We start from the raw sequence: 19,940 nt of genomic DNA on the forward strand, positions 1-19,940 counted from the left end.
ATTAAAAGGTTATTTACTTATTTGATAATAGCTGATGCGAAAGTCTACCACACGCCGATGAGTGACGCGGAGCTATTGTAGCTCATAAATATTGTGGAAAGGTGTGAAAATAAATAGAATTTGTGTCAAGTGCAGCTTGATTGGTCATGAACTACTGTAAAAAGTAGGTCACATCTATTTGTCAATTATATTAGAGTTCATATTACATTTTAATAATTAGAATACTTCCTATTAACTTTAAAAATATGAAGTTACATTGAAACTTGAATATAAAGGTATGAAAGTTTATTGGTTCAGGCTCGGTTATATCGTTATACAATAGATCAAGTGTATGGTCTTATAGGACCTTTTCATTTTTTCGAGGTCTCCTGCCATGTTTAACCTTTGGTACTTGCAATCTTAAAAAAAAATTATTTGCAAATAATTAAATATAAGAAACAATTCTAACATCCTTGGTGTTGATGATGGGTATTTGGCAATACTAAAAACAGCTGTATGGTCAGATAAAAATTCAATTAACTAATAATATAATAAAATTTTATTGTTGTAATTTAATACCGTTCGAAATACCTCTCTATTGTGAACTTATAATTTGTAAGTAAAATTCAGTGTAAAGAATACACACGTAAGTTTCAGAGGAGTAAAAATCAGCTTTTTCTTGTCTACTACTACATTATTGGCTGAATCTATTACAATTTATCATATCTATAACATATACTTTATAACATAATTACCTATAACATAATTTAAAACACTAAAGTATGGAAAATAGTTATAGAGGAATTGAACAAATCTTCCCACTTTAGGTTTCCAGATCATTATAGTGTCTTTCAGGCGGAAGTGATTGTCATTAAGGAAGCTATAGCTTTTTTGAATGTAGATGATATATTAGACAGGAATATATACATACTATCAGACAGTCAAGCTGCTTTAAAGTCCTTGGGTTCAGTCCAATTTACATCTAGGACGGTTTTTGACTGCTACACATCTCTAAACGAAATGTCGACGCAGCTCAATATTTCTCTAATCTGCGTTCTCGGCCATAGGGATATTTTCGGTAATTTCAGGGCAGGCGGGAGTGCTTCAGGACCTTACTCGGAACATCTAGACAATCTGGATATATCGCTAACATCTTGTAAATTATTACTGAACTTTTTCTGTACATAAATCTTTAAAAAAAGAAGGGAAGACTCAGCGATATGTAGACATCTGTATGTAATCTGGGCACTTTCCGATAAAAGGAAATCTAAAATTCTCATTTTTGCCCAGCCCATGCGCGGCGGCGACTTAGCATTTGGGGAATCCCCTTTCTTGAGGACCTGGACCAGTTACAGGACCTGACATTAAATAGCATTTTATGCTTCGTCAAAGGTTCTAGGTAGTTTTAAACCATGAGCTTCTTCTCCTATATATACGGTAACACAATGTATAGATATAGAATATATACATATATATATATATATATATATATCTTCCTTAGATTTTAAATACCGAGTACAAAGTAACCGTCTCTGAGAAGCAGATAAATGTGGTTTTTCTGAAAATTAAAAAAAAAAAATATGTTGAAATGGGATTGTATTATGGAAATGTATAGTGTTTCGACGAAGATATTTTCAAAAACCATGATTTGTGAATCTTAGCTAAATGATGCTGTTTGATAAAACGTTTTAAGTGATGTACAATGGGAAAAAGTATTTAATTTTTTAGAAAAAGCAAATATGTACAGAAGCTTTCTTATTAAGGAACTTAATTATACCTCGGGATGTATTATCTTCTTAAATATATAAATACATTTATTATCTCTCATTTTGAACTACAAATAATTGTTAATTTTGTATGGAGGTTGTATAAAAATATAAATAAGGAGCATTTACTTCTAATCTAATCTTAATCTGTACGTGAAAATGGAATATACATATATATCACTTCTGTGTAAAATGTTTACGGAATTTATAAATGTTTTTGGCAAAATTGTATAAATGTGGTCAACCAAGCACCGCATTTACCTGCCATACCTCTTACTTGGTGTGTACATTGGTTAGACTTTCGTCAGTGACTTATATTCGAAAGCGAATTCGAACTATGTTCGAATTTTGCTTATGAACAACAATTTGTTTGACTTAGTGAAAAATTGGAAATGTATACAATAATTGTACCCAAGAGTGGACAGCTTAGAGTAGTTGTCTTAGTGCTTTTTCTGTCTGTGAAGCTAAAACTACCAATGCGAAACGAAAAGATGTTGCAAAAGGTGTTGAGGGCCATAACTAACTCAACTGACGAAATATATTAGGTATATTGGATCAAGCACTGGTTGTGTATATCAATCGATAGAGTGTTCGATAAGTGAATGAGTATTTTAATATTGGTTTATAATAGTGAAGGTATTCTTTGAGAAAGACGGTAATTTTGCTTGAATAGGTTTAAAAATATTTTGAAAAAAGACATAATTCTGATGAATTTGGTTGAAATCTTGGTCAACATATATATTTACATACATATAGGTAGGTATTTTTGCTATTATTTTCAATAATTCTGAAAAGACATATAAAAGAAATAAATTGCAACTAATATCTATTTGTTTTATTTTTTCTTTACTTTTTTAATTCCTTAACATACACTTGAATAAAGTACTTTTATTGTTTATTAAAAAGCTTAGATGAGGTGACTGAGAAATTTATTTAAATTTATTTCGAGTTTACTGACTTAAAACAATAGTATTTTCTCAAGTAAATAAAAAAATCTACGTCATTGAATAAATATTCACTTTCTTTCGCATTTAATCTTTTCACGGATACAATGAACGAAATCGTAAAAGTTTGAGGCTTTTCACTTTAAGTAAGAATTATGTTGCATGACTTGCTATAAACTAAGGCTTATAGACTAAAAAATATTAAAAACCATAATAAATAAATTAAAACTTTCCTCTTTTGCAACAATATTATTGTGATATTAAATTAAATGTGACGTTAGTCAAAGTAGTAATGATGAAATTTTAGTTGATATAAAATTTTTAATCAACAGAAATTAAAATTTTTACTAAAATATCTAAATTTTTTAACGTCTTGGTAAAACTGATGATGCAAATAAAATTATCGTGTAATATCCAACGAATTGGGGATCAAACATATCATATATTAGATTAATATATGTTCTTCTCATATAAGCAACCAGAACCACGAAACTGATTAGGTTAAACAGATTTTCGGTTTCTAGGTACATATATTGATCTATTAGGAACATTGTCAAATTATATTTTTTATTATTTCACTGGTGCACGGAGAATGTAGTTCTTTTATTACTGGTTAACCAAGTTCAACCAAGACAATCAAGTGGTTGTCATTTTCTTATTGTGTTGGGGAACTTAAGGGAATACTCCAAGGTTTATCATCCCTTTACCTTTTTCACCTTTCCATTTTAGAATAATCAACTTCCAGTTGTATTCACAATTACTGATCGTAGCCTTATGTTTAAAAAAATGCACTAATCCGGTTCTCCACGTGTTTAATGACTTATATTTTAATATTATATATATAGCGTTGTATATATAATTTATATATTTTGTTATATGTGCACTTTGAAATATGTGATAAGTAAATTTTAAAGAATATCACGTCCCAATTCTTTTTGTGTATAATAAATGGAAAAACATGTCATACTCTCTTATAATACATTATTTAAATGAACTCATTTACAAACATTTTCAATAACAAAAAGTATATATTATGTATATAATATATTACATACATAACATTATATTAATTGATAAACATAATTTTTTGGTCTGAATAGCACTTGATTCAAAGAAAATTTAGGTGTATCATAGATAAAAAAGTTTAATGTTACATGAATTCTATTCATGTGGAGTTCTATCTATTCTAACTAAAAATATTTAAAAATAATTTCATTCAAAGTTTTATTCTTGAAATTTATTTGTTCATTTAGTTAACGCTAATAACCATTGTGATCATGATCAATTAGTATGGAATATTTAAATTTTTTTCTATTTTGAAAATATATTATCATCTGCAATCAGCAGTAGTTCATAAATATGTCAAAAATTAATCCAGATTAAATCAGCTTTCTTGAACTTATTGTTTTAAAAGAAAGGAGCAAAAAAAGGCGACTGAATTTGTACGACCACTCTTAAGATATTTCGGGGTTCCACAATTTCTGAAGTTGGAGTACCTACCTGAACTAGAACTGCAACCACTACTAAAAATGTCAACATTCTACATGATTCTTACTTATGGTACATCATCTGGTATCACTAGTAACAAGATTGACCTAAACTAAACTTTGGCCTAAAATTTTTAAAGAGGTCTTATGGTACATCATCTGGTATCACTAGTTACAAGATTGGCCTAATCTAAACTTTGCTTTAGTTGCACCAATTATTTTTTGGTCTGAATAAAAGAAATCTGACATATTGATTAAGAGAGTTTTAGTTCATTAGCTATACTTGGCTCTTAAAGCTCCGTAACAAACGTCTGGAAATTCATTAGAAATTTTTTTGGAATCCTTTGCTTACTTTCCTTTCTTCTATTGCAGTGTCTTGATATTATTTTAGTTTATATAGAGTAAGATTTGTACCTACTCGTTTTCGCAAGAGAAAGATATCTTATTCGGATGCTTCTAGACAAATTAGCAAATATACCATACATTGTTTATATGATCTCCAAAACTTGTTCACAGCGTTCAAAAATAACTTGACAAACATAAAATATCCTGAATTAACAAAATCTGGATTATTATAATCCATATTATAATTTTATATAATTATATTATAATTTTGCAAAAGTTACAAACAGTTCAGCGTAATTGTTATTTATATTGCACCTGGAATTTAATTACGTACTTGATATAACATTTGGTATTTTTTTCATGGATATCGATTAATTAAAAATATTTAAAAAAAATTGTAATATATCTATTTATTTAATAATGAATTTTTTATCCTATACTTTTGGATAAAAATTTAGAATTAAAAGACTTTACGCACTAATATCAAATATTTTATTTAGTATTTTTTGGATACTATGGATACGATGTCTGTACTCATTACATTTACACCTTTTTTATTTTATAGATAATACTACATGTCAATGACATATCGTATTATATTAGGACATTGTTTTTTGCTTTTACGTTTTGACGAAACGCTCTTGAGATAAAAAAACCTTTGATTTTTCATGGTTCTTTGAAACCATTGTTGTTATGTCTGTTGATTATTTGACCCCCTCAGAAGCCGCTCATGACACGGTGACTCTACCGGTATGCTCGGTATAATAAAAAAAAATCATCTGCATCTATCCCTAAATTATGACACTACTACATTTAAAGTTTTACTTGCTTCAAGTGTACATGCTTGAAACCTCAGAAACTGACTACCCCCTATATCAAAGCAAATTCTTTACCTCAAAATGAATTGTAGTGATATCTGTCCTTCGTAACATATTCATCACTTTGATACATTTTATTCTAAAAGCCTTCCTTCACTCACACTCGTCATTCATTCATTTAGAAACCATATAGACGCAATTAACAAACTTGCAGTGAGGACAGAACTTCAAATCGAACTTTTTCACTGAAGCAAATATAATAAACAAAAAAATCGAAAAAGGACGACACAGGATGAAAAAGGAGCCAAGTCCATTCGTGGTCTACTTCGGATAATCCTTCACTTCACTGGTGCCACTTGTTGGATGGTGCGCTGTTCCAACGCCCCACAATATATAACTGTGTCGTATAGTGGATACAATTTCATCTACAATAAAAATACTAAATACCCTCTGTCTTTATTTGTTAGAAATTTTTAGAGTGTCATCTCCTTTCTTATTGGATCCCATTCGGAAATAATGGACAACCTTAAAAAAAAACTATTCATCTTATACATCAACTGAAAAGAAATGAATAATGATGTTGTTTTTTCTTCCACGATCCGCTGCTTATATGTTTAAATGTCTTTGTGATATCAGCAGGAAGTTGGAGTGTACATTAGGACCCATCATTGAAACTTGTCAATGTTTAAGTTTATGAGCACCTCTGTATTTAATATATTTCTTCTACCTGTTTGTTTAATATGTTTTTAATATAAATATTTAATTTATAGATTTTTTTTAGTATAACAATTTATTATTATTTACTTCATGTCTAGATGTTGTTATATTTATTTATACCATATTTCATTCATAATATTATGTTATGCTTTATTCTAAATAAAAAAATAAAACTAAACAAAGAAACTTTACTGTTACTTAAAATTTAATAAAAAAAAAAAAACAGTTTTTATTTATGAAGTTAAAACAAATTCTGGTTCGTTAGGGTAATTGTTTTTTAAATCGCTAGAATGTCCGGCTAAAAACAGTTGTAGGTTCTAATAGTAGTTAAGGATATATCATGAGTGTGCGTAGAGTTGAAATAAATTAAAAAAATTAGAATTAGACAGGACAGAAGGATATGTAGGAACACTGGGAGGTATACTGGGGGTTTGAAAGGAATTTATGGATAAACAATAGTGAGGATATCATGTTCTCTGTTTGGTCTGATTATTCGTGTGTATGTTTATAAACATTTTTAATGGCGGGAATATTCCTTTTTTTGTTGTTGTCTGTGGATTTTTCTCAGTTGCCAAGAACCCCGTCCCAAAATGGCGAACAGGCAGACACAACATCATTTAGCCTTTGTGAAGCGTTTCTAGATTTAGTATCTTTATTTTCTTATAATACATTTTTCAACTGATATCGAGGCATAAGAACTTTCTGTTTGAGTTCTATTCCATTCAGGATGTGTGAAGCCGTCTAGTACTTTAATAAAGAGTACAGCTATCGATACTCAACGGTTAGTTAGTGTTTTCTTTCGGTGGGTGTAACAGTTTGCGTCATGTACAACTTATGATTGAGATCAATAAACTTTTTCTTTGATATGTTAACGTGTCTTTTAGGAGTTGATAAATTGCATTGTTGGTAATGGTAACATTGTTATGAAACTTTTAACATAGATAATAAATAAAGATTCTATCACAACCGTTAAACAATAGAAATTATTGAAGACCATAAAGAGTAGCCGTTTGCTGCTTGCAAACTGATATAAATATATATATTTATATAAATATTGTACTATTTTTAGCTTAAATGATTAAGCACATTTTTTTGTTTAATTACACTATTAAGTCTATTTTTGTAAGTGTATAATTCTCATGTACTTTTAGTTTTATTTGCTGTGATAACGAAAAGTTTAATTGCCTGCAATTTCATTACAAATTACAATAAAAATAAAAATCTGAACTGCCATTTATGTCTTATCAGTTCGTTGGTTTCGTTGTTTTTGACTTTAGATAAAATCGTGTTACCCCTTTTCACAATATTTTTACAATTATAGATAAATTTCTTTAGCACCGATAAGCCTCAACGTCATTTCGTTCATTAAGATAAAAACATTATGAGCAAAAATTATTGAATGGAATATTTCTTACTTAAATTAGCTGAAGTAATAAATTCTTAGACTGCAGACTGTCACGGACTCAAATAAAATAATTAGAGATAATTTTTAATGCTATAAGCAAAACATTAGAAAAATTCGAGAAAATAATCCATTTTATTAGTTTGTCTTAAATTTGTTTTATTAAATGTTTATTTATAATTTACGTTTAATGCCTAAAAACTTTAACACAAAGTTTTTTAGATGCAAATAAATTAAATTTTACATACAATAAAATTCTTATGGTAACAATAACGGCTTTGACTTGTACACAGTACAATAAACTTATCTGTTTCGAACACAATGAGTATGAAACTTTCCAGTGACTATCAAATATTTCTATTGCTTTAAATTCGTTTTTGTTAAAATCTCGGGCATCTCTTCGACATTTGTCAGCTCGTATTTCATAAAGTATTGCAAGATGGGCGAGAGTAGCTTGGGATTGAATTTCTCATCCTTTTCTGGTGGTATTATGTAGCTCAATGGTATGCCTACCACAAAAAGTATTATAGCACCAACCACTACGTACCAATTGAACGAAAGATCGAATATGTTAAAGCCTTCTGAAGCATTTGTGCCATGTTGAGTGGAGTGAAGTAAAGTGGAGGTGGTTGAAGCACTAAAAACAATTCCAAATATGAAATAATTTAATAAAGTATTTTTCTTTATTAACTAACACAAGATATATAAGATTAAGATGTATATAACATATTTTATTGTTTCAATTATGAACATTTTTTACTTATTATTATTATTTTTGAAACGGGCTAATTGGTCAATTATTCAAATAATACACTTTTTAAATTTTTCCCATTTTTATAATTATGAAAATAAAAAATGATTTTTAGAAATAATTGAAATGTGTATTAATTGAAGGATTGAACAATTAGCCCATTAAAAAAATAAAAATAATAAGTATAAACAATATATAACATTGAACATCAGTATATTTTTATATCGCATATAAAAAATATATATAAATAAATAAATATTAAAGTCGATTTTAACGTTAATATGACAGTAGTGAACTACAAGAACAAAAATTATTTTTATGTTATATATATATAATTCTATATATTATATACATTAGCGAGGCGTCAGCTTTTTGGCAAGGTGTTCACAATTTGATCAAAACAGAATTCCAACTATAACGTATTCCCCCTACTCTTGAGTTTTGTCCTTTCCACAAGCAAATAGCGTACAAGACCAACAAAACAATTTATTTAAATGTTCGCAGCCTGTGATCCACTGGTTTTTTTGGTAAATAGCTGTAGGAAAACGGCGACTTACCACAGATTTCGACATTTTTACATCGGGTACCAAATTCTTCATATCTGGAGTTGGTCTATTCATTTTATGAATTAAAACCTTTTTTTCAGAAGATCGTTTAAAAAAAGATATTTGAATCAAATCTTTAATTACCCATTTATCCATTTCTAAATATAATTTTTCACTTCAAATTTCTTTAATTTTTTTTTTTACTTTTACCATTTGTTAATATAAAATTGCAATAATGACTTTGTTTTTGATTTATTTCCAACCTCTACATAAGAGTAAGAAACTCTCATGCATTCATTTACTCTTTTACTTTGTATTTACTATGCGCGGTTCAGTTTTTTTACTGAACCTTTTGCCCATATAAAACGGCAACCGTCACTCTGATTGTATTTGCACGGTTTGTATGAACTTGAGGTTCAGTTAAGTCGACTGAACCTCTAGTCAAATGTAAAGCGATTTTCGCTCAGTCATTTCTTTTCTGTTTTGTATTTACTTTGCATAACATTGGAGGTTCATTTTTTTTATCGAACCGCTTGCACGCATTAATTTAAGAGTTATGATTATTTTACGTACATATTTTGCGGGGCTCTTCTCTTTTATTTTTATACTTGTTTGTACGTTTTGTGTTCATTCAATATTGAACATAGTCCCAATGTGAATGTTTCATTTGCATGCTTTGTAAGCAGCGCAGTGCAGTTTTTATTCTGAACCTGAACTATTTTAAGAGGAATGTGTTTTCTCTGAATTCTGAACTATTTTAAGAGGAGTGTGTTTTCTCTTTTATTAATTATATGTAATGTTGGGTGTAACTAACATATGTATGTGTGATTTTGTTTGTATTATACGTTTTGTGGAAAAGCTATTATAAAAAATGTTAAGTAGCATAATAGCGAGATTATTTACTTAATAAAAAATAGGTCTAAAAAGGAAGCTTTGTTAAGGTGTTCAGTGAACACTCTGAACCATTCGACGCCTCGCCTCTAATTATATATATATATATATTTATATATATATTTATAAAATTCTATAGATAATATACTCGCAATACTAGAAACAGCTGTATAGCTAGCCATAAATTAATTAAAATAATGTAAAAAGAATTTCTGTTGTTGCAGGTCACTACTTTTCGAAACCTCTCTAATAAATAAATTATAAAAATATACATATAAATATTTATAATAATAATAATAATAATAATAATAATAATAATAATAAATAAATAATAAGAATGTTTGCATATATATATGTATATATATATAAAGTATGTATAATATAAAATATTGAAATATTAACATTGTATTAATAGTAAATAGCTTACATTGTCTTATTCAATTCTTCGCAACCATCAAGTGTTAGGGGTAACGTTTTGTAATGTATGCGACCTTGTGCACCCAAAATTATAACTAACATTGCCAACATACTAGCCACAACAGACCAGAAGGCAGCCTATAAATTACATTCGTTATTCATTTAATATATATGTATTATATAAAATTATAACAAGTTTGTAATGTCGCGAATAAAATTAGTTTTACTTACTCTGCCATGTGCTCTAGGCACCAACATTCCCAACATAAATACACCAAAAACTGAACCAAAAGTAACACCTCCAATAGAATAAACCATTTGTAATATGGAAGAGAACTTCTCGACAACAGCTCCACCAAGTATACAATATATTCCAGTTACGAAGACAAATACTTTCATGATAAGATTTGCACGACTCTCTGTGTGTCTAATATATGGTTTGATGTAATCAAAGTAGACTATACCAGATAAGGAATTTAAACTGGCCGACATTGTACTCAGAGCAGCACTAAAAACACACGATATAAATACACCAGGCATACCTTTTAAATGGCCTACAATATCTTGTACAAAGTACGGCATTAGTTTATCAGTTTTTTGAACAAATCCTGCCTGAATTGGGTCACAGTCATGATAACGTGAATACATCGCAATGCCAGTGTAAGTGTTAAATCCAAGTATGAGGATAAAACCAAAACCAAAAATTACAAGCGATCTGAAAATTACAAAGAAACAAAAAATAAAAACAGTCAATAGCATTGAACAAACGGAATAAAATAAAATTAGAAAATAGTGTCACCTAACAGCACTAAAATTATCTAAAAGACATGAAAACTAGAAAAGAGAACATGACATTAAAGGAAATTGCTAGCTAACATAATTTCATGAAATAAATAATGTGTTATTTAATCGATTAATACTTGATAGATATGAATAATACAAGCAGCATTTTCGGTGTTGATCTATCGATTGTATTATTATATTTTTGATCATTTTAAAATATTTTCTCATTTTTGTTTTGTAATTCCTAAAACAAAGTACATAATAGGTTAAGTCTTACATTTTGTATTTTTTGTATCTTTTTACTGTCTTGGTTTACGTAACTTAAAAAATTCTTCATAATATTTCTAACGTTCTTGATGTCCAGAGATAAGCACGTTGTTATTATAGCCTTCAATTTTTTTATTTGCGGTTTATTTTGGCAGATGGGGTTTACAAATCGATATCTAAACGATATTTAATTTGCTTTAATACAAAATAACATGGTGTGAAGTTATGATATCTATATTTCATATATATACACACACAAACACATATATATCATTGTGATTTGTAATCATTGAGATTTGTATAATATAATTACTAAACGAAATTATATTATATTTATAAAAGAATATTAAAGAATATAGATAGAATAGTGACTATCATATAGGCAACAGTGATATTACAATTCAAGCAGATGCCACTTTATATAATCCAGAATCCAAATAGAATCCAGAAAATAAGCATGAAATAAGGACGTGACACGAATCTCTTGGAATGGTAATATCTATATTGTCCAAATATTGGCTATTATAACAGATGAAAGACGACGTCAAAAAAGACAAACAAAAATACAACAGAAAGCTATCATAGAGAACTACTTGTAAATCCATTTTATTCATTATATTTCATGGTGTAAATATTGTAAACAAATATATAAATTTCAGATTAGATAAAATCCAATTCAAATTAATTGTTTATATTAAATTTTAGATCAGATTTTTAGATTATATCTTAATTGTAGGTATTTATTAAATATGCTAGAATCAATAGGCATTAAATGGACTTACCTTTTAGCATGACCCAATGAGGGCAAGGACACTATACGCTGTACACAACTTTGATTCAGGCCAACATATGAAGCCCACATTAGTGTTCCACTTATAAAACAGTTCCATAGTGTAGAGCGAGTTGTTAAATCGAATGCTAAACTAATAAAAGTTAATATACATACATAATGTATTATAAATGTTTATTATTAAATTGAATCTTAAACATAAACAAAAATAATTTCTTATCATGTTGTTTTAAAACAAATAGTTATTTTTAATAGTTTAAGTTAATGCTTAGTAAACTCACTTGATATTTAAGCGGCCACCGGCTTTAGCGATATGGTAAACTTCTCCAATTCCTCCTATTTTTACTGTAGCCAATATTCCAACTAATACCACAGATGTGACCATTATAAATGCTTGTACAACATCTGTCCAAACAACCGCTTTGATTCCGCCCTAGAAATAAAATCACTGTTGATACTACAGATTTCTTATACTAACCTCTAGTATGTACTTACAAACATAGTATAAAATACACATATTGAACAGACGATTGTATTTATGAGATGTATATTTATGCCAGTAACTAAAAATATATAAATAATTCACAATTGTATTTATACGTAATATATAGTAATTGCAATAAAAAATAGTTCTTATCTTAGGGGATAAAGTCAATAAAAAGTCAATAGGTTCCATTTATTGAATTATTATTATTGAATTATGTACTGTTAAATATAACTTTTTAAAAACATTACAAAAATCAAATGAATATTTTTTTTCTGAAATCCTTTTCTAGGAATTCAAATATCTTTCATTAGAATTTGGTGGTCCATAAGTTTGCATGGTTTTTGCTCATTGATACTTTTAAGTAGACTATTGAACTATAATTATGTTTAGCTATACTTAATTTTTCCGATATTGCTGATTTGAGTTGAATAATCCTTCTTAGTGTAAGAAAATTGTGTTGAGAACATGATTAACCTGCTGGGACTATGTTGCTTATCTTAAGAAGAAATGATATGTTCAAGAAATTTATAACTTAAAGCAAATGCTAATACAGAATGCTGCTTCATATCTTCATAAAATGGTTAAATAAGGAGATTAGAGTTTGGCAGATTAAATAAAGCTTGAGAGTACTTATTAAAATCCCTGCTAAATATTTTTATTACGTGTTATTTACTTTAATAGCATAGGTATTATTTATATTACGATAGTATTATATGTAATAATAATATATGTTAGCAAATAATGGCTTGCACTTTAAGGTATTGTCAAAATTTAAAGGTGTACCGAAAGTATGTCATAGCAATCACACTTGTTAGTGGGATAGATCACAAACAAAAAATGAATAATTCTCTAATTATTGATCAAATCTATGAAACTCAAGTCTTCATTAACGGTCTAAAAACACCACATTTCTTGATGTCGAAATTCGATTACATACAATGGAAACTATAATAACAAGCGATATATCTGAAAGTTGTCTTAAGTCCTAAACTACCATAAGTAGGAAAAAAAATAAAGCTAAAACAATTTGAGAGATTTTCTAATTTCTACAGTAGCACATGATCTGAATTCTCACGTTAGCACGTGTATTATTCGGATGTTATAAATCTTATGCCTCTATGTGACAACCTAGTATGGTTAATCGTAAACAGGCGACAGAGATACAACAAATGACTTTAAGCAATGACTTCTTCGTAGGCTTCGCATTGAGGTAGTTAAGCTTAACATTATCTGTAAATGGTCCAAAGTTGGCATGGAATATTTTCTAATACTAAGCTATGCTTCCAATATTCGTCGCAATAATTACTAACACCTTTTATATCTATTCTACTTAATCATAATCTCTCATATCCAAGAGAAGATTGGATTGAAGATATCGTAGTTCCACATTCGGAATTACAGTGGGTGCTTCACTACATGTGCTCTTGCAGTTATGTACATGTGTACTAGATTTGCACGTTCTTATAATATTTATTTGAGCCATTTTTGGGTTATGGATATGGAAACATATAGTTGAAAATAAGACTTCTGTCTTTTTCTTTTATAGTAACACATAATTTTTATGTAAAATACTCGATTCTCTTCTAAGAATTAATCGTTTATTTTAAAATGTGTTTAGATTATTTTATCATTAAAACTATATATATCAAGGTTATATGTACATATTTCCCATTTTTTTTTTCATTTTTTTAGTGGAGGTAACTTTTTCTTGTTTTCTATTATCTTTCTTATGTCCAGCTCACTGGTGGTTTGGTTGTTATTTATTTTTAATTGTATTTCTTTCTTTATTTACTTGTAAAATTTTTACTAATTACAATAACATTTACAGTGTTTGTCTTAAATACTTTTATAATACTAAGTATTTATTTATAAAATTTAGCTAGTTATCGTTCAATAAAGTTTGTATGAAACTATTTTGATAGATATATAGATTTTAGAACAGTTCAGAACTATGTCCCCACGTCACTGCATCCTTTGAGGATTATTGTGCCAAACTCACTTTAGTTCCATAAGCGTGTAGCAGTTAAAAATGACATTATGTTCCTTGGAGAGATGTGGCTTTTGATCGATTCGGCATGAATTCTTCAGCTTCTCTGCAGGCAATTACATTATCTCAATCAGTCTGAGCTTTTTTTCCAGCAATTCATTAGTTCTAATTTTGAAAAAGCTCCATGAAGGACCGCAAATTGATTTTAGCTCAATATAATATGAGACCGCCCCTTTTCTGGCTAGTTCATTAGCTTTCTAATTTATCTCAAATCCGCTGTATTCTGGGATCTATATTAAATGGACCTAGTTCCTATTAGAAAGATCTTTAAAAAGTTGAAGGTATTCCCACACTAGTTTTGAGGTCAATCGAGGTGAGCGAAGTGCTAGGAGTGCTGATTTGCTGACAGAGAAAATATATATGTTTTTCCCTGTGGTGGGTTTCATTTTACTTTAGTTTGTTTTGATAATTAGCTTATTTATATATTTAATACATTTACGCGCAACATTCACTTATATATAAAATACTTTACCTTTTTTACAAATATTAAATTTGTTTAAACCATTTAATTTATGGGTGAAGTACGGTCATTATTCACAAATTTTTTTTCGTTTCTTTATTTCGCCATTCACCGTTTTACTTATCAGCTTTAGCTATTATTAAAATCATTAGAGGTGATCGTCAGATCGCCAGAACTGAGTTATCTGACCTCCCTTTAGCTGCTGTTAAAACCGTCAGTGACGAGTTATCTGACATCTGATAAAGCTATTAAATAATTCACTAATTAATGTCGAAGGCATGAGCCACTGGTAAAACTACTTAAGACTATGAAAGTCCAAAGCCCAAGTTCAAACGTTGATAAGTCGCCTGCCAGTTAGAAAAAAAGCAAATGTAAATCTCTGTACGCTTTTTTGCTACAATTTTTATTTAGTGTTGTCTTATGTGACATCGGGTTTTCCTGTTTTTATTAAAGCACTTGCCTTAGTATACTTTCCAGCGCATCATGAACTCATGCTCGCCAATATTGTGCATGTGCTTTTTTCTCCTATTTCCATTTAGCTGGTAATTGTCGCAACATTTAATCTGTAAATTTTTCCATTGTTATTCTGGTACAGCTTTTTTTTAAACTTTCATTATCGAAGCCAACCACGTATTATCTTTCTCTATTTCTCGTAAATAAACTCTGCATTTCTCTATGTTTAATAACAAAACAAAAGCATGCATTTATTTATGTGTATCAGCCAAACACGGGTCTTTGCTATCAGCTAAACGTCAAGCTCTCATCAATCTTTAGTCAAAGCTCGCATCTTGATATTCAGCCATTCTGCAATTTTCGTCCGTTCTATTACTGATAAGCGAGTATTCTTGTTTGCCTCTTACTTAAATCAACAATAACAAAAGCCAAATTTTATTGCCTATATTTATTGTTTTGTTTATTAAGTTGCTTGGGCTGTAGCTGTTTTAATTGTATAGTGCGTGGCTTAATGTAACCCTAACTTAACAAACATTTGAATTCCTAAACGACTAGTTAAAATAACCGTAATTTTTTCTTTCAGAGTAGCAAAAAAATACTCGCATCTTACGAAAGAAAACAGGTAATTCAACCACAATCCTTCAGAGTTCAGAGTTGGGTTTTACTTGCAAAAATGTTTAAGCTTAAGTGCAGCCAAATTCAAAAATCAGTCTATTGTGAATGTTCACTGGAAATAATTGCACTGAAAAAAATCCAGTCATCCCTTAAAATCATATGAGCATTTCATTTACTAATAAATTCAAATATATAAATTGATAATTTAATTTAAATAAATAAGATAAAAATGCTAAAGCTATTTCGCATCTAATATTCATTTTGTTTTCTGTTATTTAAATTAATTTATTTTTAGTGCTTATAATTTTTATATTTCATATTGGACACAATCCAACAGAAAATATGCATTTGAAATATTTTGAAAGTGATGCCAATTTACTTCAACCAGACTTAATGCTGTTTTTTACATCTCTGAAAAAAAAATTACGGCTAATACAAGTATATTTCTTCTAACATATCTGAAGTACCTGAATGCAATACTCTAATCATATTCTATGGTAAACCCGATAACAGCTGTATTAACAATTTAATATTTTCAACAGAATAGCAAAAAAATCTTCATAAACCGAGAGAAGTAATCAGCGATGTTTTTGCAATCAAAGATGTTAATAACGAATGATTATCCATCACATGCACACTTCACTGAGTTAAAACCTCCTTATGTTTAGCGTAACGATAAAGCAATAGTTGACCTTCAGAAGTTGAAGACCCTCAACGTTGTCCACATAAATTAAATATAGTAGCACGCTTAACACTGCCTGGGTTTTATTGAAATGCATTTGCTTAACTACATTTTTGTCATTTCTAGCGACCATAGAGCAAGCAATTGTTGTTTAATCATGCATTTTGGTATTACTTCCACTTCTTCCTTATTTAGATTTTTGATATACATTATTAGATATTTTATTTTTGATCCTGTTTGAATATAGTATTTTGCGCTAGCCATTAAAAATGATTAGATTTTGTTTTTTGATTCAGTGTATTAAAACTACAAAATGGATTATGTTATAATTACTGATAAGAAATAGAAATAATTTGTATCGTTTATCAAACAATTCATCGAATTAATAATTATATGACACTTAATTATAATAAGTACTAATGGTATATATACCCATAATAATGGCAATGTAACTAACGAGCACTGAAACCCCTACTTTGGTTACTGACAATAATAAAATACACTATAATTAAAATCATGTGTTATAATTAATTAAATGAATAATTTCCTACATTTATTTCTTTTATAATAATTGTTAGAGTTACATATCTATCATCTGACAATTATTAATAAATTATATATAACAAATATAGAAACTAAAAATCTTGATATAATCTTGGTAGAATGCAACATATTTATGGGATTAATATTCATATTAATAATTAAATTAATAATATTATATAAAGCTAGCTAATGTAGTTTAATGTACTCGTAATATTATATAAAGAAGATTAACATGTTATATGTACTGTATTATATATTGAAGCAACATGTGTTGATATCAGATAAAATTTAAAATCGTATATCTATATTATTCATAAAATAAATCACGGCCCACTAGTATATAATCAAATGAAATCTTTGGTGAAAAATAATGTTCACCAATTGTCTATACAATTATAATTTGTATATGTAGAAGCACTAACATTTAATGCCAGTGTATTTTTCTTGCTCGTTAAGGCTTATTAATCATGTTGTAAAATTTTTTCATGGATAGGTTCTCGAGATATGAGGGTTTGAAATATTTTTTCATTTTTTTCAAATGTAACTTTTATGTTGCACAATATCTCGAATTGCTAACGTCCGATAAGGTACAATAAGATATTAATTTAATTTGTAATAATAGCTTCTAATACTGTTTTTCAATTTTTAATTAAATTAATTAAATTTAACCAATTTTCATCTATCTCTAAAATATATAAATTGAGTTAATATCCAATATGTGATGCTCCTTGTATGTCTGAAAAAAAATTTTATTACCTCAAATCTCGAAAACCTGTCCATAGACAGACAAATCCATTTTTAATGCGATTTTCGAAAACCTATCCATAAACAGTTTTTTTAATGTAGTTTTTCGAAAACCTATCTATAAAAAGTTTTCTTAATGTAATTTTTGAGTTAAGTGAAGCAAAACACATGGGAAAAATACAATGACATTATGTATATGTTAGCTGTAAACTAGTGTAATTAATTCTGTGCCAAAGAATAAATGATAAAAATAAATATGTTATCATATTTTACCTTGTGAAAATGCAAGTGCTGGTATAAAAATAAAAACTGGTAACATAAGGAACAATGTAACTATAAAGGCCATTGTTTGAATTTGGCGCGTCTTGCGGTTAAATCTTATTTCCAGATACTGTTTAAATTGAATTATGTGAATTAAATTAATATTGTGATTATATATCTTTTATTACACACCTCATAACAGTTCGATATATTATTATTATAAAAAACTGGTATAACAACATAACACAGGATTGGCACAACTATTAACATTGAGATCACGTTAAAACACCAATTTATGCCAAATGAATACATTTCTGAAGGTATCGTCATGATGGATATACCGGAAAGTTGACTGTAAAAAGGTTTTTAATATTTTTAAATTTGTTATTTATTATTTTATGTATTAAAAACAACATTTAGATCAGTGTTATACGATAATTTTTATACACTTTTTTTAGCACAAACCTTGCCACAAGTGATATAGCAATAGGTATGGTTTTCATGCGTTTCCCACCCATTAGATATTCATCGGTTGTATCAGCACCTTTGGCAAAGAAACCGAAATAAACACCAATGCCAAATGAGATCAATAACATAAACACAAAGACCGTATAATCGGTAGCATTAAATGTGAACTGAGAAATTCCATTATTCACGATTTCAGCGGTTTCATTAAGTAATTCCATTTTGAACTATTTATCTTTCACTATTCAAAGGATTTCAAATTTTTTTGTTTTAGAATTTTCACTTTTCCTTAATTTTTTTAATTTTTAATCACACATTTTCACGCTAAGCACAATCTGCAAATGAATAATTTTGCAATAAAGATCTGTTTTAAATTTATAAGAAATTTAGATATAATATTCTTTTATCAGCAATGATTTGCTTAAATATATCGCAATCATTTTTAACAAAGTATAATAATTATTGAGGTCTATTAAAAGAGATTTCTTACTTATCTTTATAACAATTATATAAATTGTTTCATTTGTCTATGTATAATAATTAAAATATTATTGTTGATAATGACTAAGGTTGATTTGATATAAAGTCGCGTGTTACAGCGATTTTAAATGAAGAAACTAATAGTGAGACGTATTCAAAATTTTAAAGTACATAAGGCTTCTAATAAACATTATCTAAACGTTGTTTAAACATGATAGACGTTAAAAGATATTATATATATATAGTTATCTAAATTAGTATAAATTAAAAGGGACGATGATTAACAAAATATATAAAGAATACGTAATTGGTACACATATAGAAATCTACTTTAAGATATTATTTATAAATATACATATATACATACGTATTTCATTGTTTAATAATTTTATTCACAAATCATTTACAAGATAAACGCAGTAAATTTGTTTACAATTGGAATATACCTACCTATGACAGCACTATCTAATTTCCATTGAACTTCGTATATATTATATGTACTTATAAAGTAATTGCCTAATTTCGAACTTAATTTCTATAAGGTAGGTCATTTTTTCGTATAATAAACTTACTGCAAGTGTTAACAGGTGTACCCAGTGTTAGACGATATTTTGCGGAGTCGTTTAACATCCTCGGGCACATTCAAAATATTAACATTTTTATGCATGCTCCGGTTCTTCATTAATCGGAGTGCTTCAGTACTAACCACAACGGTCAAGATTATTCCTTTGTATAATTTTAATATTTAAATGATTAGCTGTGCCTCACAACTGAATTTAATAGGCTACACCGATTTTAGTA

At 28.4% G+C, this 19,940-nt stretch overlaps 1 protein-coding gene across 1 annotated transcript; it reads right to left on the reverse strand.

Annotated features, from left to right (window-relative positions):
- Window positions 1-7,695: 7,695 nt before the first annotated feature.
- On the reverse strand, window positions 7,696-18,982 carry LOC119678954 (sodium-coupled monocarboxylate transporter 1-like). The gene is made up of 9 exons (XM_038091078.1): window positions 18,660-18,982; window positions 18,387-18,546; window positions 18,207-18,324; window positions 12,398-12,465; window positions 12,184-12,335; window positions 11,895-12,035; window positions 10,294-10,777; window positions 10,073-10,200; window positions 7,696-8,095 (listed from the first exon to the last, which is right to left on the reverse strand). The coding sequence occupies exons 1-9, from the start codon at window positions 18,878-18,880 to the stop codon at window positions 7,816-7,818; spliced, it is 1,752 nt and encodes a 583-aa protein (XP_037947006.1). The 5' UTR covers window positions 18,881-18,982; the 3' UTR covers window positions 7,696-7,815.
- Window positions 18,983-19,940: the final 958 nt, after the last annotated feature.

Source organism: Teleopsis dalmanni, chromosome 2 (genome assembly GCF_002237135.1).
Source record: "Teleopsis dalmanni isolate 2A chromosome 2, ASM223713v2, whole genome shotgun sequence".
In the NCBI taxonomy this organism is placed as follows: Eukaryota; Metazoa; Arthropoda; class Insecta; order Diptera; family Diopsidae; genus Teleopsis; species Teleopsis dalmanni.